Source organism: Carcharodon carcharias, chromosome 20, assembly GCF_017639515.1.
Source record: "Carcharodon carcharias isolate sCarCar2 chromosome 20, sCarCar2.pri, whole genome shotgun sequence".
In the NCBI taxonomy this organism is placed as follows: domain Eukaryota; kingdom Metazoa; phylum Chordata; class Chondrichthyes; order Lamniformes; family Lamnidae; genus Carcharodon; species Carcharodon carcharias.
This window is the reverse complement of record NC_054486.1, coordinates 4,140,193-4,162,097: the sequence shown is the minus strand read 5'-3', so window position 1 is coordinate 4,162,097 and position 21,905 is coordinate 4,140,193. Positions and strand designations below refer to the sequence as shown.

The following is a 21,905-nucleotide window of genomic DNA, read 5'->3' as shown; positions in this document are numbered from 1 at the left end:
ATTGCAATTTCTGTTCTACTATGCCAAAATATCAATTGCTGCATCACTTCAAAGGAACTCTACCACATCACAGAAGAAATCGAAGTCTAGTAACATCCGTGCGGTACACGTGGAGATGAAGGCATCCAAAATCCAACTGAGTTAAAGATCGGGACTAAAGAGCACAGTTCTTTTAATTTTAAGATAAAAAGGTTTGGATGCAAAAAAAAATGTCACACTGCACCTGCTACTCCCATTCCGTACCGGAAAATCAGTAGATCTACAGTGCAGCAAGGTTTTTTTTCTTATTCATTCATGGGATGTAGGCGTCACTGGCTGGGTCAACATTTATTGCCCATCCCTAGATGGTGTGTTGCCTTCTTGAGCCGCTGCAGTCCATGTGGTGTAGGTACACCCACAGTGCTGTTAGGAAGGGAGTTCCAGGATTTTCACCCAGTGACAGTGAAGGAACAGGGATATATTTCCAAGTCAGGATGGTGAGTGACTTAAAGGGGAACTTGCAGGTGTTCCCATGTGTCTGCTGCCCTAGTCATTCTAGATGGTAGTGGTCGTGGGTTTAGAATGTTCTGTCCAAGGAGCCTTGGTGAATACCTCCAGTGCATCTTGTAGATGGTACACACTGCTGTTACTGTGCGTCGGTGGTGGGGGGAGTGAATGTTTGTGGGTGTGCTGGCAATCAAGGGGGCTGCTCTGTCCTGGATGATGTCGAACTTCTCAAGTGTTGTTGAAGCTTCACTCATCCAGCCAAGTGGGGAGTATTCCATCACACTCCTAACTTGTGCCTTGTAGATGGTGGACAGGCTTTGGGGAGTCAGGAGGTGAGTTACTCACCACAGGATTCCTAGCCTCTGACCTGCTCTTGTAGACATAGTATTTTTATGGCTAGTCCAGTTCAGTTTCTGGTCAATGGTAACCCCCAGGCTGTTGATAGTGGGGGATTCAGTGATGTAAATGCCATTGAATGTCAAGAGGTAATGGTTAGATTCTCTCTTGTTGGGGATGGGCATTGCCTGGCACTTGTATGGCACAAATGTTACTTGCCATTTGTTAGCCCAAGCCTGGATATTGTCCAGGTCTTGCTGTATGTGAACACAGACTGTTTCAGTATCTGAGGAGTCGCGAATGGTGCTGAACATCGTGTAATCATCAGCGACCATCCCCACTTCTGACCTAATGATGGAAGGAAGGTCATTGATGAAGCAGCTGAAGATGGTTGTGCCTAGACACTACCCTGAGGAACTCCTGCAGTGATGTCCTGGAGCTGAGATGACTGACCTCCCACAACCACAACCATCTTCCTTTATGCTAGGTATGACTCCAAGCAGCGGAGAGTTTTCCCCCGGATTCCCATTGACTCCAGTTTTGCTAGGGCTCCTTGATGCCACACTTGGCCAAATGTTGCCTTGATGTCAAGGGCAGTCACTCTCATCTCACCTTGGGAGTTCAGCTCTTTTGCCCATGTTTGGACTAACGCTATAATGTGGTCAGGAACTGAGTGGCCCTGGCGGAAACCAAACTGAGCGTCAGAAGAGCAGGGGGCAAAGCTATCTCCAGCAAGAGAGAATCAAACCATCGCCCCTTGATGTTCTATAGCATTACCATCATTGAATCCCCCACTATCAATATCCTCGGGGGTTACCATTGATCAGAAATTGAACTGGGCTAGCCATATAAATACTGTGGCTATAAGAGCAGGCCAGAGGTTAGGAATCATGTGGTGAGTAACTCACCACCTAAATCCCCAAAATCTGTCCATCATCTACATGGCACAAGTCAGGAGTGTGATAGAATACTCCCCACTCGCCTGGGTGAGTGCAACACCTACAATACTGAAGAAGCTGGACACCATCCAGGACAAAGCAGCCCACTTGATTGGCACCACATCCACAAACATTCACTCCCTCCACCACAGTAGCAATAATGTGTACCATCTACAAAGATGCACTGCAGGAATTCACCATGGCTCCTTAGACAGCACCTTCCAAACACATGACCACTACCACCTAGAAGGACAAGGGCAGCAGATAGATGGGAACACCATCACCTGGAAGTTCCCCTTCAAGTCATTCACCATCCTGACTTGGAAATATATGGCCATTCCTTCACTGTCACTGGGTCAAAATCCTGGAACTCCCTCCCTAACAGCACTGTGGGTGTACCTACACCACATGGACTGCAGTGGTTCAAGAAGACAGCACACCATCACCTTCTAAAGGGCAACTAGGGATGGGCAATAAATGCTGACCCAGCCAGCGAAGCCCACATACTGTGAATGAATAAAAAAAACAAAATGATATCATTGAGTCTAGTTGCGGTAACTGGAGTTCACCTATTGTACAGGTAGCGAAACTGGATGGAACGCAAAGACTGTGTGTGGACAATTGAAAGGCAAATGCAGTGACAAAGTAGATTCATACCCTATACCCCAGTTGGAAGATTGCATTGAGAAAGTGGGGCAATCAAAATTTATCAGAAAGATTGACTTGCTAAGAGGATATTGGCAAATACCGTTATCGGAGGGAGCAAAGGAGATATCGGCTTTCGTGATGCCAGATGGACTATATCAGTTTAAAGTCATGCTGTTTGGTATGAAAAATGCACCTGCAACATTTCAAAGACTGAGAAACAATGTAATTGCAGGACTGAGCAATTGTGCTGTTTATATGGACGACTTGCTAGTTTTCAGTCAAATGTGGGCGGAGCATTTACAACATCTGAAAGAATTATTTAGTCGACTACAAGAAGCCAATTTGGTGATGAACTTGGATAAAAGTGAATTTGCAAAAGCGTAAATAGGCCATACCGTTAGACATGGTAAGGTGGCTCCGAGAGATGTGAAAGTCTCTCACCATCATGGATTTCCCTATACCTGAGTCTGGTGATAGCATTACAGCATTTTGAGGTTTATGTTGCAAACAATTTGTCAGAAACAATTGTTTATACAGACCACAATCCTTTAAAGTTTCTGGACAAATTTTGAGACAGAAGTGCTAGGCTATTCAGATGGAGTTTATTACTGTCACTACTTAAGCAACAGATTATGTATGTGGCTGGACAAGAAAATCTAGTTGCAGATGTATTGTCAAGAGTTTGAAGCTGAAAGGGAAAATTGGACATTTAAAAACCTGAAGACTGGGCTGGAATGATTTCTGCTGATGCAAAGGATTTATATATATTTTTATGTTAACGCATGCGTCTGGTAATGTAATAGTGTGAGTATATAGATTAGTAAAGGAGGTAATATAAATGGATTAAGAAAATTAAGCTGAGTTTTTAAATTATGACGGTTCATCTTCCAGTAAGGAGGACGGTGTCATGAAAATATAATTATTTTCATAATATTATTGTGATTTATTGTAAAAGTAGGTTACTAGTGGGTTTTGGATTAGTTTCTCTGTGTGGATGTGTGTGTGGGTGATTGAATTGAATTGCAGGCAGCTGGTCTGGAGCTTTTGAGTTATCAAAAGGACGCTAGGTTTGAAATGCTAAATATGAAAACCTGGCTGAAGTTTTAGAATGTGAAGTGTGAGGAAACTTTGCATTTTTAGATAAATTAGTCGTTTGAATTTCAAAGCAATGGTAAGATGTTACACTTAGCTAAAAGAAGCTAAGCCAAACCGTGTGTTTATTTTTCCCAAAGGTTACTGATAATATGGGTACTCTGAAAGATTTATGTTATGAGAAAAGTAAAGTTGCAAACACATATTGGAAGAATGGAATTTACATTAAAAAGGGAGAAACATGTATAAAGGGGATGAAGTTATGTGTAAGGGAGAAGGCAGTCTAAAATGTAACACAAGTGTGAAAAGCCTCCAACCTCTGTGCATCAAGTTGCTGTCAACAGAAACCGAAGCTGAGAAAACTCACTTTGAATATCACTGTCCAGGGTATTGTGTGCTTTTGAAATTCATTTGTTTTTACTGTTGCCTTAACTGAGATGTAACTGGGAGCCAGATTAATTAGGGGATTTAGAAGTAGTTGTGGTAGTAATTTGTAGACTTAAATATTTTATTTTATTAATAAAAGTTTAATTTAGTTTTGTAAAAAACATAAGACTCAGTGGACTTATTACTGCTGAATTCGAGGCATGAAACTCGAAATAAAATACAAATTGCAAAACAGTTGTGGCAGCTGTTTCAAACTTCCCTCTGGGATTTGAGCAGTTCATTATTTACCATACACTGTACCACAACAAACGTTCACTTGGCCACAATGTGAAAATGAAACCCACCATAAAGTAAACATTCCAAACCAACTTTAAAAATGAAAACATGTTGTACTGAATACAAATATCAACAAACCACTCTTGTGCATTCTTTGAGTGCCTGTCTTCTGTGTACCTTTGGCTATCCTAGTGCACCTTCACAGTGCTACTCCAGTGACTGCAGAATGGCTGGTGAAATGCCACCAGCCTTCAGTGAGGGAGGCTACCGATGGTCTTGCAGGACGGTCTCAGCAGCTCTGCTCAAGAAAGCACGTCTGTGGACTGCACCATACCAACAGACAACAACAAGGGCTCTGATAAAGTGACAGTGGAGGGATTCGCATGCTTTCAGTCTGAGAGCGTACAGCAGGTTTGTGTTCCAAGACCATTGGGAAAGTGTTGGGAGGACAGATTGTTGGATTGTTGTGACACACTATGAGCCCCTTTAAACACTGGTATCTGCAGCTTTGATGGCAGCAGTCTGAACTTGCATAATTTCAGTCTGAGCTTCCATTATACACTCAGATGTTGAGTGGCTTCTGCTTGTCCTGCAATTGAAGCCGAAATATTAGCCACCAGATGCTGCAAAATAGTTGTGTCTGCAAGTATGTTTACAGAGTGTGTCACCACTTCCACACTGGAAAGGATGGGCTCCAGTTGATATTGAATTCCTCCATGCTCCTTGAGATTGACGGCAGGCTTTCTGCCATTGCCTGCCAATGCAGCAAGCATTTAATTGTACATACCCCTCAGTCTTCTTTTATCAGACACATTGAAGCTTCATCTGAGTCCCCTGCAGCAGAACTTGGGTGAGTCTTCACCCCCTGGTGAGCTGGTCCCTGTGTTACTATCGTCCGATGCCCTTGCTGCAGAATACACCTACCCAGTGTCTCGCCACATGCAGATCCCACCTCTAAGCTTTAAGTAGTGCAGGCCAGCTTTAACATTTGCTAGCCTCTTGCAGTGTTGCGCCATCGCTCATGAGTGTTTTGTGATCCCTGCATCTGTGATTGAGGTTCTGAATTTTGGGGCCACAATCTTGATTCAAGTTGAAAATGCCTTTCATATTTTTTACAAGCAGAAGACAAACACAATCAGTCCATTGCCATGCTACATGCAGGCAGTGGAATACAGAGAAATGAACCACCTTTTAATGAAATAGGCTTTATTTGCACATGTTTTTTATTTTAATTCTCCCAATGGATGATTCAATGAATTAACAGATTGTTGTAAAAATATTTAGGAACAATCTCACTTTACCTGTCAAGGAGAATGGACCTTTAGCGGTGTTTGCATAAACTGGTTAGCTTTTGGATACAGTTAACAACTAATAAAATTCTCAACAATTTCCAGCATCGTTGCTAAATCGTGAGAGAGGAGCTGAAAGACAGGACATTCATGAAAGGCTGTTTTAAGGTCAGGTCGCAAATTGGGCAGATTAGTAGCTGTGGGGCAGAATATTGTTTGCTATATAATGTGGTTGTTCTGGGGGCCAAAATTAAACAGTTTTAAAGGTGAAGAGTTGAAGTAATTGCTTGTATCAGATTACTTGTTACTCTCCAATGAGCTGTTCATGTTTTTCACCTGTTAAGTATTCCCCAAGCCTACTGCTCAGCCTTCCTTTTTCTGACCACCTTGTGTGTTATTTACCCATACTGTCTAAGAGGGAAATACATCACTCCATATTCATTATCGTATTTGTTGCATTATTATGTGTACCTCACCGCATGATACCGTTCTCAATGAAGCAACACAACTTTTGACATGGGGCAGTCATTTTACAGAAACGGTAGGAGGTGGCCATGCATGCTACCAGTCAAATTGTTCCCTTAGCACTTTTCAGCAGCACCAGTGGGACATCGTTACAGAGCGATGACTGAGACCGGTAGGTCACGTATTTGACCTCCTGGATGGACGCCCCTCCGAGTGGCAGTAGAACGGACACCACCAGATGGAAGTAGGAGACGGGGCCGGCCAGACAGACCTGGCAAAGTACATTTCAGGAGGACCTTCAAGAGCGGGACACCACCTGGGCTGAAGTGAAAGAGATTGTGAAGGACCGGGGCCAGTGGTGGAATCTTGCTGCCCATTGTCGCATACGGAACTGGAGGAAATAAGTCAAAGTAAGACTCATCTAGAAGAAGGATAAAGTTTTATGGGTTCAAGCTGATGTGTCAGTTACTTTAATATAATTAAGAGCAATGATGGGAAGAATGAGAAATGACTGAATGCATCAACCACAATTTAAGATAAAACTTAATAAAAAAGATGCTAATTTATGTTTTGAGTTTTAGCTCTCTATAATTTAGGACAGCATCTTCTTTGTATTAATGGGTCACATACAATACACAGCCTTTATCCTTCTACTCTTCTTGGCATACAGTCTACCTAAAACATCGATATAGAGGATACCCAAAGCCCCGGTATACAACATTTCTTTAAAAATGGAACTGACCATATTCAATACGGAAGACAAAGTCATTTTAGTTTTAAAACATTTTTAAAGCAAAAGAAAATCAAAGGAAGAGAAGATATGATAAATGTTACTTCAGGAGATGTAAATTAAGCAATTGCATTTAAAGTGCATTTCACAAAGGAATCATTTAATTTGACTGTATAATGTTAAAGGTTTTATGATCTTTTCATGTTTTAAATTTATTTACGCATTTCATTTTAGCCATTAGCTTTAGAGGGTGGGATTTTGTCTGTCCACCATTGTGTTTGGTGGTGTGAGCGGACAATATGGTAAGACGGCTAAAAGTCGGTTTCATGATGTTGTGAAACCAGTTTGCAATCGTCTGCTCTATCTGTCAATGGCGGACTGCACGTCCCACCATTGGACATCAGAACCTCGCTATAATACATCTACATATCATTATAAGCCCTGCTTGCTGGAATCATCCAAGCCACTGGCGAGTTGCACTTCACTCGGGACTTTGAGGTGTGTTTGCCTACCTTGCTTCAGGCAGCACTCACAGTCACCAGCGCCAGGCTTCACAGACAGCGCCACATCACTTTTAGGGGGGCTCGCGGGCAGGTCTCTACCAACCAGACCAGCCATAAGGTAAGGGGTGGCTCTTCAATGGCTGCAGGGATAGGGCTTGGGGAAGGGGGAGAAGCCTGCAGGGAAGAGGCTGCAGAATGAGGGCTGTACTGGGGAAGGGGGGTATCCCAGGGTGTGTGTGGGGGAACATGTTGATCAGCGCAAATGGCCTCAAGTTGGTGAGGGCTGAGGAGGCAGTCTCCAGAGGAGATGAGGCCAGGCGGAGATGTGAGGGTGTGTGTGAGAGAGTGAGTGGTGATGTCCCTTGAGCTGGCAGTGGGTGAGATGCCAGTGAGTGTGTGACGGCCTTGTGAGTGTGTGAGTTTAGAGTGATGAGATGGTTGCCTTACCCCGGCAGCACAGATGAGATCATTTATCCTCTATCTGCATTGAATGGCCAACCTCTCCTGTGCAGTATTGGCACTGACCACCACTGCCTTTGCTTACCAAGCTGGAGCGGTAATGTAGCTGCCCCTCCTGTGGCCAGAGTGGGGGTAGAGGACATTGCGGTGGGCCTCGACAGCATCAAAAAGGTGTTCAAGGGGCGGGTCATTAAACCAGGGGGCTGCAGTCTTCTTGCCTTTTGGAGCCATGTCATGTTTGCAGCAGTCCTGGGCTGGAAGCACTGAGAGGTGTGCACGTGGTTACACTTTAAATGTGGTGCCCGGCGTGATGAAGAGGCGAGGCTGGCGAATCGGACCCCACCTGCTATCGGAACGGCGTGTTTCCCAGGAATGCAAGATTAACCAGGCGAGACCGGGACGATACAGAGCGAGAAGCTGCTATTGTGGCCAACGGGTAAAACATCCTTTTTCCCACCCACTACCACACTTAGTGCAAATCAAGGACGATTCTGCCCATATTGTTGAGGAGTGACAGCATGCGTATGACACCTAATTGTGCAATACACTTCATAATTTTTAAAATCAAGGGAATGTGGTTTCAATACATTGGTTGATGAATTGTTTAACAAACCTTCAGTAAAGGACAGCTGAACTTCGTTTCAAGACATGCTGCTGAGCACACAGGATAAATGCTTTCCCATGGATTAGAATCAGTGACATTTATTAGACTAATTAACATTCATATTTCAGCGATTTTCATCAAATTAACATGAGTATTTCAGTGACCTTCACTCTGCAAATGTTAGCATTTCAGTGGCACTGGGTAACATTCATGTTTGGATGGCATATTGGGGTAAATGCAAGCATTATAATGGTGCTCATTGGAATAACATTAATATTTTAATGACAGTTATTGGGGTTAATGCTAGTTTTTAGCAATATTTATTGAGCTAATGTTAGTATTTCAGTCATGCACATTGAGGTAACAATATTTTAATAACATCCATTTAGGCAACACCTAGTATTTCAATGAGATTCATTTAGTTAATGTTTGCATTTCATTGACATTCACTGGGCTAACAGTTGTAGCCCTGTGACATTCCTTGGGCTAATATTAGCATTTCTGTGATACTCATTATAGTATGGTTAATGTCAACTCAGTGACATTGAGCTAATGTTAGTATTTCAGTGAAATTTATATGGTTAATAATAGCATTCCAGTGTTACTTATTAAGATAATATTTCATTGAAATCCATTGAGGTAACCTTAATAATTCTCAGTGAAATTCATTTAATTGTCACAAATGCTATTATCATTTACTGGGTCAGCCTTCGTATTTTCAACTGATTAGAATAGTGTTCACATTTCACTGACATGGGAGTGATGCTAGTATTGCTGTAATTTTTGAGGTACTGTTTGTGGTTCAGTGATTGATTTTCTACCAAGTTAATGCTATAATGCTAATACTACATTGACATTTATGGAGGTATACTTATTTCAGTGAACTTCATTCATTTGATGTTTGCATTTTAATGACATTCATTGGGCTAACAGTATTATTGTTTTAACTAGCTTTCATAATAATTCCAAAACTTCTATTTATATTGTGTGCTACCTTTATACAAAAAAGTTTCCAAGCCGTTTAAAAGTAGAATTAGAGGAGGAAGTAAAGATTGATTAGGACTCCTGAACAAAGGCCTGATTGAAAAGATGAAGAAATTTTAAAGGAGGAGAGAGGTGTGGAGAGGTTTCAGGAGGGAGTTAGGAAGAGCAGCTGAAGATCTCTTTTCATTGGTGGGATACGAAGGATGGCAGCACATAAAAGGCCAGAGTCACAGGACCAAAGAGTGTGGGATGGGACGCAGAGCCGGAAGAGTTTGTGGAAATGGGCTGAGATAAGACCAAGGAGTGATTTGAACACAAAGGTGAGGAGTTAAAATTTAAAAAACTTGGGGGCGAGAGCCTAACATAGTCTAGAGAGGCTTTTGGTTATACGCAAACAGGTCTCTATGATCAAAACATTACGGGTAGCTACAATGTGGGCACGCTGGAATTTGTGAAGCTTGAGGGATGATGAACCAGAAAGGAGGACATTTCAATGATTGTATCCATAGGTCAAAGAAACATGGGCTAACGTTTGAACATCAGAGGGATTGAGATCAGGACAGGGGCCCACAATGCACAGGATGAAATAGGCAGTTTTGGTGATGGGTAGATGGTGGGGTTTACAGTCCAATTTGGGTCAAAGCCAATTACAAGTCTGTTTCATTTTGAGTAAAAGTTAGAAAGAGGGCGGATTCAGTGTCACAAAAGAAAAGTTCACAGAGGTGGCTGAAAATGATGACTCTAGCCTTCCTGATGTCAAATTGGAGAAAGGTATCGCTCTTAAATCAATTGATGTCAGACAGTCTGGCAGTACGAGAGTGCCAATGGGGTGAGGAATTAGGGGTGATGGACAGGTAGTTCTTTGGGTTTTCAAAACAAATGTAGAATATGGATTTTTTAAAAATTCATTCATAGGATGTGGGCGTTGCTGGCTAGACCAGCATTTACTGCCCTTCCCTAATTGCTTTTGTGGTGGTGGTGGTGGTGGTGAGCTGCCTCCTTGTACCGCTGCAGCCTATGTGTATGCATGGCATTCATTTGGCGAACACCAGCATTGCTGTGATGCTCATTGAGCTAATACTATCTCAATGATATACATCAGGGTAAATGGAATGATTATAGGGCCCGATTAACTCAGTTGGCCAGTTGGCTAGTGTGTGGTTCAGAATAATGGCAACAACGTGGGTTCAATTCTCATTCCGGCTGAGGTAAATTTGGGATCTGCCTCCTTGCCCTACCCCTGAGAGTGGGAGGCAATAGCAAACCAGCATGCACTAAAACTGCCAAGGAGCTAGCTCAGGATGAAGCATCATGAGGCGACAAGCCATGGACCTGCCTTCCGGCGGAGTGCACATGGGATGTCAGATATTGTGGGGACATTCATTGGGTGAAAATTAGTATTTGGTGACCTGCATTGTTAATATTTCAGTGACATTCATTGGCTTAATGTTAATATTTTGTTATTACTCATTTCTGCTGATTGGAGAAACCTTCCCATGTTTTTCAGCCATGACTGTCTTGGATGTGAACTGCTTCACTTTATATTAAATGCCAGAACAGATGGAAACTTTAAACAAAAAATGTAAATGAGCCTTGTGTTAATCAAAGATGCAAACAGTTTCTTTTCTTTCCTGTGATAACTGATAAAAATGAGTGGCTACGGACATAACGGGGCAATTTTTTAAAAACTATTTTGTTTAATAACAAGAGCTGCCCATAGACACACAATGTGGATTGAACAAAGAGAGGAGCACAAACTACAGGGCGCTATGGAAGGGAAAAAGGTCAATTATGTTGGAGGGAACAGGGAGAGATTCTGAAAGTGAGACTTGAATCGTGGGCCTTACGAAATATTTTCAGGTAATCAGAATATATAATTAACAAACTCATTGAATAATTAAATCACAAACAATATCCAATTTAATTGTAAGCACCCAAAATTCAGTTAATTAATGAACATAGAGAAATTTAAGGTTGATTTTACTTTGCTTTTCCAATATTTTTAGAGTATATTATTCCAAACGTGAAAATCCTAAATCATTTTCAATTGATATATTTGGTGGTCGAGTGTTGTTTTTCCCTCCTTCCATCACTTTTTAAAAATTTAATAAGTTATAAAAGATACACATGCATAACATGTTTACCATACAAACAGCTCCTAGGATGTTACAGGATACATCTTCTTACCTTGGGATATCAATGGATTATAACCTATTTAAATATCAGCACTTATTCATCATTGATTCCTAGCGTACCTGGTACTAGAGAGTTCACAGTATGTAATATTTCTCAGTGTGGAACAAACTGCTATAAGAAAGTTGAAAATAATTTGAGCACTGTACTGTCTCCAAACCCCACAATGGGTGAAAACTGCACAAAGTAGATTGGCAAATATGTTGCATTTGGTAAGTGGCCTTGCAAAATTAAAAGTACCCTACCAATCCTATGTCATAAGTCCCGGATAATATAAAACAAATTCAAATACTTTTACGTTACAAAGGAGCAGCCAATTCCAGTTTCCCAACCAGCTCTGGTTACAGCACTTTGCAATGTAAAGTGCCTGACCTTTCTGTAACCAGCAACTTCATAGAACCGTGAAAATGTAGATCTACAATTTACAGTTGAGCTAAGGCTGCCTGTCCCTGAGAAGTAAATACAGGGGCTTAGAATTCCCTCTCTATTTGTCCCCAGTGACACATGCTGATCTGTTCAGCCGCATGATTGGTTGCAAGTGTGAGTACAATACACCCAAATCTCCTCCATCATTTATGGGCATTTTTCAATCCCTCCACCCCAATACATCCCTAATCATAAAACCAGCTCCATCACACCTCCCCCAATGCCCCCTCCTTCCCCAATCCCCCATCGATGAGTTCTCTGCAATGGTGTTTCCTCAGAAGCTTTCTTCAAATTATGACATTATCAAGCGCAGTAGGAAACAATCATATTTTCTCGTGTCTTATTGCCAATTTTAAAGTGTTTAAAGAATTCTCAGAGTCCTGCACTGTATTTTCTGTTCCTTTGAATGCATTTTCATGGCATAAGTATAAGTCACATTAAAAATTGAAAAGCTTTCCAGATTACAGGTTTTTAAACATGCTGTGCCTAATGTGCATGAATGATGGTTGAATGAGTTGAAGCCTTAATTTTCATACTTAAAGGAGGAATATATAGCAACATGTTTTGGGTGCTTTTCGAGCACCCAGGTTTATACATGTTTTTACATTTGGGTGTGTTTTCATGAGGCTGACAGGGAGTTCTGGTGTACCATTGCCATAGGGTCAACGGGCAGATTTTGGCTCTAATTTGAGAATATGCCCATGCAGTAAATTCAAGGCCAGGGAGTGAGAACCAATTTTGATTTGAAAGCATGTTATAGGGTGGAGCCTAGTGCTCGTGCATAGAGCAACACCTGACTGAACTGGGAGAAAAGTGTGAGTGACGCATGCAGTTTACTCTTCTTGAAGAAGCGCAAAAGGTTTTTTCATACACGGAACTTCATTCACAATTCTTAAACTTACTGATGAAGAATCAAAGGCAGAATATTTTCACAATATTTATATTTGTGGAATTTTGCATCTATTTAAATAAAAACGTTAAAGCGATAGATGCCAATTATTCACATACCAGTAAGCCATCTATCAATTCACTCCTACCATTTTAAACTGGGTTAGGTTACTTCAATTAATTTTTCTACCTTGCCTTGTTAAAATGCTCAAATCAAAGCTTTTCCAGTAAAGCTGTTTTTCTCTTGGGGAATGAAGGTAGTCATTAGATGTCCCCCAGTATAACGAGAGGGCGATAGTTATTTCTACAGCAATCAGCTGCTGTGAATAATGCCTGAAGAAATTGTTACGAACTATTCACTACCAGATGTCATATTGTATCATAGTGTGGAATTTAATAAATGCTACTAAATTGTACTGCAGTGTAAATTAACAGATGTTGATTATTCTCTATTTGAAGTCCCATTAAAAACTGGGATTCCAGCCTTAAGGAAACTTACTGCGCATTGTACAAGGGCGCCCACAAGTGTTTTCAGGAGATATTGGTACTGTGTTTAACCTCTTAGTCTAATGATGTGTGGATTTCTGTAAGATTACCTACCAGCAGCATCTCATCTGCAGCACTCGGTGACAGATCATTCGAGACAGACCGTGAAGTACTTAATCCTGTCAGTGAGACATTGGAGAGGCGTCTCTTACGCACACCACTGCAGTTGTTAGGAATTTTGAATGCACACCTCTTGTGGTAGTTGAGACCACATCCTGCAAATATTTAAATTAAAAGATGCATTCAGTAAGAACTGGAAACAGACTCATTATTAAGTTAATAAAGAAAAACTGTGGTTCTTTCATTCCTGTGGGAAAATGGTCAACAGTCATAGAAATGCCTGATGATCAGCTCTTCATGAAAGTAACATACATAAGGCCTGACACTGTGTTCATCATGGCCTCATCTTGGAGTTAGGAAGTTGAGGGTTCTACTCCGAGTCCAGAAACGTGAGCGCAAAATCTAGATTGACACTCCAGTGCAATACCGAAAGAGTGCTGCATTGTCTCAGGTGTTGCCTTCAGTCTTAAACCAAATGTCTGCTTTTTGAGGTTAATATAAAAGATCCCATGACTTTAATACAAAGAAGAGCAGGGGAATTCTTTCTGGAGCCTCGGCCAATATTTATCCCTCAACCGACCTCGCCAAAACAGGTTAGCTGGTCTGCTTGGGAGATCTTGCTGTGTGCAATTTGGCTATCGTGTTTCCTACATTAAAAGAGTGACTACGCTTCAAAAGTACTTCATTGGCTGCAGCGAGCTTTGGCATGGTCTGAGGTCAAGGAAAGTGCTACATAAATGCATGTCTTTAAGAAATAAGTTTGAACAGGAACCCTGACGGAAGTTACATGTTAATTATGTTAAGAAGCCACATTAAGGCTCAACACATAAAAACCACAGTGTCAAATTTTTATATTGATTAGAAAATTTACTGCTGAAATGTGTTTTTCTGTAATTTGCCATTCATTTAGGCATATGAAAATCAAATTTAAGAAAGTGCATTAAAATGGCATAAGAATTAAAAACTTTTACTCACCACATGTATCAACCATCTATCAAAGAAGGATAAAATGTTCATGTCTCAGAAAACTAATGTTGATAACAAACATTGGATTGCTTAATCACAAGATCATCCCACCAGAGCAGCTGACAGAATTTAAATTTAATTAATAAATCAGGAATAATAAGCTAATCTCATTTCTAATGATCATGAAACTACTGGATTGTCAAAATAAACCCATCTGGTGCACTAATGTCCTTCGGGGGGACATCTGCCATTCTTATCCAGTCTGATCTACATTTATTTAATTCGTTCATGGTATAGGAGCATTGCTGGCAAGACCAACATTGTTGCCCATCCCTAATTGCCCTTGAGAAGGTGGTGGTGAGCTGCCTTCTTGAACTGTTGCAGTCCGTGAAGTGTAGGTACACCCACTGTGCTGCTAGAGAGGGAGTTCCAGGATTTTGACTCAGCGACAGTGAAGGAATGGAGATATATTTCCAAGTCAGGATGGTGAGTGACTTGGAGGGGAACTTGCAGGTGGTGGCGTTCCCATCTATCTGCTGCCCTTGTCCTTCTAAGTGGTAGAGGTCATGGGTTTGCAAGGTGCTGTCGAAGGAAGTGCATCAAGTTGCTACAGTATGTCTCGTAGATGGTAAACACTGTTGTGGCCTCACCAGGATCGCACCTCATTTTTAGGTATGCCTGGTACTACACCTGGCATGCTCTCCCGCACTCATCATCGGAGCAGCATTGATCCCCTGGCTTGATGGCAATAGTGGAGTGAGAGATACACCAGGCCGAGATTGCAAATTGTGGTTGAATACAATTCTGGGGTCGCTGATGGTCCAGAACACCTTATGGATGTCCAGTTTTGAGCTGCTAGATCTGTTCAGAATCAACCCCGTTTAATACAGTGGTCATGCCACACAATATGATGGAGGGTACCTTAGTATGAGGATAGGACTTTGTCTCCACAGGGACTGTTCAGTGGTCACTCCAATCAGTACTTTCATGGACAGATGCATCTACAATGGGTAATTAGTGAGAGCAAAGTCAAGTATGTCTTTCCCTCTTGTTGGTTCTCTCACTACCTGTTGCAGGCCCAGCCTGTCAGGTATTTCTGCCAATGGTGGTGCTACCGAGCCACCGAGCCACTCTTAGGGATGGACGTTGAAGCCCCCACCCAGAGTACATTCTGTGCCCATTGCACCCTCAGTTCTTCTTTCAAATAGTGTTCAACATGGAAAAGTGCACGTTCATAATCTGAGGGGGCAGGGATTGTAGTCATCAGCAGGAGATTTCCTTATCAATGTTTGACCTGATGCTGAGACTTCAGGGAGTCCAAAATCAACTGTATACCACAGTGCGGCCATCTCTGGTATGTCTGTCCTGCCCTGGGTCAGGACATGTCCAGGTGTGATAATGGAAGAGCCTGGGACACTGGCTGTAATGTATGATTCCGTGAGTATAGCAGACAGGCTGTTGCTTGACTAGTCTGTGTGACAGCTCTCCCAATTTTGGTACGAGCCCCCGGATCTTAGTAAGGAGGGCTTGTGCTATTGTCATTTCCGATACCTAGGTTGAAGCTGGGTGGTCTGTTTGGTTTTATTTCTTTTTGATTTTTCCTTAGTGGTTTGGTACAACTGAATGATTCGCTAGGCCATTTCAGAGTCAACCACATTGCTGTGGATCTGGAGTCACATATGAACCAGGCTGGGTAAAGACAGCAGATTTCCTTCTCTGAAGGACATTAGTAAACCAGGTGGTTTTATCAGCTTTATGATCATTATTAATGAGACTACCATTTTATTCCAGACTTATTAATTAAAATTTATCAACTAAATTGAAATTCCACCAGCTGCCAAAGTGGGATTTGAACTTGCACCCCCAGGCTCTTAGCTAGGATTACTCATTCAGTATGCCAACATCCCCCATGACTGAACATTATGGTTGACTCTTAACTGCTCTCTGAAATGGCTGAGCAAGCCACTCAGTTGTTGGTGATTCATATCACACAGGGATGGGCAGTAAATGCTGGCCTTGCCAGCGATGCCCACATCTCAAGAACGAATAAAGTAAGTGAGTTGCTATACCAGCGTCAAATTTAATAAAACGGCTGGATTTCCTTCAAACTCATCCTTAACGTTTAAGAGAAACTGGTGATCAAATTATAGTTAATGAGGAAAGTCAATAGAATATGGTCAGTCTGAGCCCACAACCACTCTACTCGTTCACAGCTTGTTATAATTCTCATAAACTCTGAAGCAAGGGTGAACTTCATGATAATAACATCATTTCTGCTCTCGCTTGTCTTCACATACATTCATTAATCTCATCAATTTGAGTGAGTAGATTCAATTAACATTTTGAAAGACTTGTAACCTAGTTGTGTTTGGGGATTGTAGTCCTTGAGCAGTTAAATGAGATAATGGCAGAGCAGGAGTATGAAATAAATAAACTTCTTTGACCCATGAAGTATAGAAGCAGCACATCATTAGAACCACTTTCATAGATTACAGTGTCCAGTCCTTCAGCTTGTTTTCATTCTTTATGAATATTACCCTTTCTGCCTCTTTTCTCCCTCTCTTTCAATGCACTCTCTCCTTTCATTTCATTTTCTGCATCTACTTTGGCACTACCAGCAGATGGGATCTCAGCACTGAATGCCTACCAGCCGCTTTAAGATCCCCACCTCATGTAAGATCCTGCACAAACAGCATCTTAATCCCTTACTGGGGAGGGCCCAGCACACACAGCAGACATGCATGCTTCTGAACTGCTCCTTCATCCACAGTGCTCACAGGCAATCCATCTGTCCTTATGCAGGACAAGATCTCCCACAATCAACAGAAGACAGCAAAGGCCGGAGGGGGGAACCCCCTGAGCTGAGGACACTCTCTTCCCACAAGGAGCAAGCAGCAGGGCTCACTGGCAGGGTCAGAGGTCGCTCTTGCATGGAAGGTGAGATCGGCCTCCCCAAGCCAGTGAGGGTCCATCCAGTGTACATCAACAAGATGGGGACGATGACTATGAGCGACCTATAATGTAGGAGCCTGCCTAGTCAGTTGCTAATTATCTCTTCTCTCTATTCCAGCCACCAACCTCAGCCCAACCCCCAGAGCATCTCAGATGAGGAGACAGAGGAAGCACCTGAGGAAGACAGGTTACTGCTTTCACCTGCACCCTCCAGCGCAGATACACGCACCTCAGTGTGTCCTCGTTCTAAAGCAGGCTCAGGGTCACAATCTGGTGATCACCTCACAGGCACATGTCCACAGCAGACAGAGGCAGGGACAGCCGAGGTCTCTGTCATTTGGAGGGCAGCTGGAGATCAGGCCGCTGCTGAGTCCAAGTCTCTTGTCCAGTCTCTGCAATTGGCCCTCAGACAAATGTTGGAGATGCAAAGACAGGCAGGGGAACATCTGGCAAGTTTTGTAAGAGCTCACACCGGACTGGAACGAAGGATGGAAGAGTCCGCCCGCGTCCTCTCTGATGTCATGGCTCTGGCATGTAAGCTTATCCAATGAGAAAGGTGGCAGTTGCCTTGGAGACCCGGGCCCAGCGGTTTCTGCCAGATTTATGCTTGGACCTGCACACCATCTAGCCTTGGGGGAAGGGAACCTTGATCTCCCTTCAGGTGCCCCTTCTCCTCAAGGAGTCAGGGAGGGGCCCTTGGCAGCCAAGGGGAGGAGGACTGCCAGCCAGACACCCCGGGGGCATCTACCCAAGACACTCAAAGGGTGTCCTGCTGTCCCAAATCCCCTCTTCCTGGGACCCCATCAACTCCGGCAGTTCAGGCTGAGAGGGTGCGCCTGACCCAGAGCAGGAGACCCTTAACAGGCTGGGGTCCTCCAGACCTCAGGCCTTTGGAGGACATCCACCAAAGTCATCTCAGGCAAGAGGGCGTAGCAGTCAGCTGGCTGCCTCCATCTCCGCTGTGGATGTCGAGGCTGCATGTACACATAGCAGTAGGGTTAGCAAAATTAAGAAGTTGTGAATGCACAATGGTGCCATGGGTGTTCATTCACTGTGTATAATCTGTACTATTGTAAATATATTTCACACTTATCCCTTCTCCAAGTCTCAGGTATTGAATGGCTAATCGACTTGATGCAAGGTCCTGCAGTCAGTCAAAGGCCTAGAATGAACCTCCACTCCCCCAATTATCTCCTGTCTTGCCCCTCAGCTCAATGAAGTCTGACTCAATCTCGTCGCAGTGAATCACCTTTAGTTCCACATCAGCGACATGAACAAAGGCACTTCCTGTATGAAAATGATGCTGGACAAGACACAAGCAACCTTTACACCTCAGGCAGACGCTATGTGACCTCTTGAGAATTTTTTTATCAAGGTTAGTGATTATTCTGATGCTGTTGCACTGAAGTCTGTAGTTTGCGGATGTTATGAGTTCTTGTTGCACCCAACGTTGGAGTCTTTTCACCAAAGTGAACTTTGCAATGCAGCTTATTTTATAATTGCGATGTTCTGGTTAAAGTCGTATTCATCTTCAAGCACCATAGCCTTTCAGGCCTCCCTGCAACATGATTTCATCTCCACAGTTATTAGTTTCCACTCTCTTCACGTGTGACATTGGATGATGGAAGTTGGTTAAACTCGGTGACATTTGAAATGTCTACTAGACAAGAATGTGTGTGTGATGTCAGAGGTGTGTGCACATCCTGATGAAACCATCCACTTACCTGTGAGGATCTTACTTGGCTCCTGAATGGCTGCCTAGCGTTGCTTGATGGAACCCTGTGTGAAGTCACAGAACGCCAATCGATATGGAATTCGTTGCATGACTGTGCACTCACTGACTTCCAGTTCATAGAAAGGATTGGCTTTTGTGAGATGGATAATGTCGGAGGCTGTGATGGTATGAGAGCGATGCTCCGACACACCTGAGTGCTCAGCACGATCTATGAAGGGACGAAGTTATCATTAACTTAATGACTGGGTCATGTCTCTCCCAGGTGCCAAGGCAATGCAGGCCATAAACTTGGCAGGCTTCTGATGAATGCAGGGTAAGGAGTGTTCATCAGTAATCACACAGTGGTCCTGCTGAACCACTCTTTGTGAGAACAATGTGAACATAATTTCCAGCTTTGCATCCATGCTGTTGTGCAATAGGTCACTGCGTCTTGATGTCCAATGGCATCTTGGGGCTCAGTATCAAGATGTGGCCTCTACATTAATCATGCATGAGAGCTGGTGTTTGGAGAGATGATGCCGTCTGGATGTAGCTCCTTCTTCAGATGGTACACGATCACCATTGACGAATGTTTTTTGTCTTAGAGCCCCTTGCTCAGCAGCATGGTACTGGCATGAGTGCTTCCAGGTGTACAATCGCCATTCAGCTTCTTGAAAGGTGCCCTGGCCACTGACTCGCTGCTGTCATGGTTGAAAGGACTGCACTATGTGTAGTTGCATGAGGATGTGTGCTTGTGGAGTGCTAAGCACATTACATAGCGGCCGCATGTTGCATAGGCTACCACAGCTTCCAAGGATGCCCCCATCGTTAGGGTTGAAGTTGACTTATGCTTCCTCCATGATCATTGTGAGATTGATGACCTTTTGTGATGCATTGAAGATGACAATGAATGTGTTATTATCTCCCCTGCATCAAAGCATGAACAGAACTGTGCTCGTTACAACTTGCTTCACCTTACTCCTCCTGGAATCTTGTAGTTATGAGGTTGTCATGGGCACATCTGCCACATTGTGCCCATGCAATGACATCATCTTGTGGCCTTTCTGAATTCTCACCCTCTACAGATTCATCCCCTTCAATGTCCTCCTCATCTGAGGAGACATCTGTGTATCCCTGTGGTAACACATCTGTGTATCCCTGTGGTAACGCATCTGTGTATCCCTGTGGTAACGCATCTGTGTATCCCTGTGGTAACGCATCTGTGTATCCCTGTGGTAACACATCTGTGTAGCCCTGTGATAACACATCTGTATATCCCTGTGGTAACGCATCTGTGTATCCCTGTGATAACACATCTGTGTATCCCTGTGGTAACGCATCTGTATATCCCTGTGATAACACATCTGTGTATCCCTGTGGTAACACATCTGTATATCCCTGTGATAACACATCTGTGTATCCCTGTGGTAACACATCTGTATATCCCTGTGATAACACATCTGTGTATCCCTGTGGTAACACATCTGTATATCCCTGTGATAACACATCTGTGTATCCCTGTGATAACACATCTGTGTATCCCTGTGGTAACACATCTGTGTATCCCTGTGGTAACACATCTGTATATCCCTGTGGTAACACATCTGTGTATCCCTGTGGTAACACATCTGTGTATCCCTGTGGTAACACATCTGTGTATCCCTGTGGTGACACATCTGTATATCCCTGTGGTAACACATCTGTATATCCCTGTGGTAACACATCTCCCCTTGGCAGCATCAGGGCACAGCAAACAATGGTGACCGGGACACACTCTGTGGTGAGTACTGGAGAGCCCAGCATCTGAAATGCATCTTTAAGAGGCCAACTATTAAAGGCCCTTTGGCTGAATGTGCAGCTTGTATCTCTCCTCAGATGAACGGAATGCCCCTTAACACTGAAAAGCCAACCCTCTAAGTGCCAAGCTCCCTTCAATACCCTGGCAACAGGGAGTGACTCAAGATGTACGAGTTGCGTGAGTTTCCTGGGTACCTAGCACAAACATGCTGGATCTGATTTCTGTGATCACAAATTAACTGGATGTTTAGACAGTGAAATCCTTTTCATTAATGAATCTCACAGGCTGCTGCCAGGGAGCTCTCAAGGCCACGTGTGTGCAGTTGATGGAGCCCTGCACTTGCAAGAAGCCTGAGATCGCAGCAAATCCCACGGCTCTGGGAGCCTGGCTTGCTTCATCCACGTCAAAAGGGCATCTGTCACCTCCCTTCTGCATTTGTGTGTCGCCGATTGTGAGATTTGGCAAAGGTCCCCAGTGGAGCCATGGAAAGATATGTCAGCAACAAAGTGCGGTAACCTTCAGTGCGACCGGCACTGGACGCCCTCCAAGTCTGTGCAATGTGAGTTCCTCACGGAGAAGGTGGCACATATGAGCTACCACATCCTTGGACAAGTGAAGGTGTCTGCAGCATTGTCTTTTACTCATCTCCATGTGTGTGCTGCATCCTCAGTGGACCCTTGATTGTGCCAAATATCTTTGTGGATTTGGCCTTCCTCATCAGAATCTGGGACTTCCTGGGGCCCTGCTAACTCTCATTCCTCAGAATCTGGGACTTCCTGGGGCCCTGCTAACTCTCATTCCTCAGAATCTGGGACTTCCTGGGGCCCTGCTAACTCTCATTCTTCAGAATCTGGGACTTCCTGGGGCCCTGCTAACTCTCATTCCTCAGGGCGATGGTCTTCCCTGAGCTGTGCCAATCAGCGATGGGCCCTTCTTCTGCTCTTTGTAATCATAGTATCATCAAGGCAGCATTGCCTGCAGCCAGCATTCTCCTCTCCTCCTTGTATCTGTGGACAGATACAATTGAACAATCAATGGTAGTTCCTTTTGTATGGTCTCCCTCTGTATACAAGGCAAGAATGCAGTCTCCAGCCCTTGACTTTCCCTCAGTCTGCACATCCCATAACAAGGCCACCCTTGCAGGATGATATCATCCTGGACGATG

The 21,905-nt window shown here is 43.4% G+C and overlaps 1 protein-coding gene across 1 annotated transcript in view; it reads right to left on the bottom strand.

The window, feature by feature from the left end:
- The window catches only part of prkd1 (protein kinase D1), a 746,050-nt gene that overhangs the window by 80,198 nt on the left and 643,947 nt on the right, over positions 1-21,905 (bottom strand). The window contains exon 4 of the mRNA XM_041215333.1: positions 13,305-13,465. Coding sequence (XP_041071267.1) covers positions 13,305-13,465 — 161 coding nt within the window. The remainder of the gene's footprint in view (positions 1-13,304; positions 13,466-21,905) is intronic.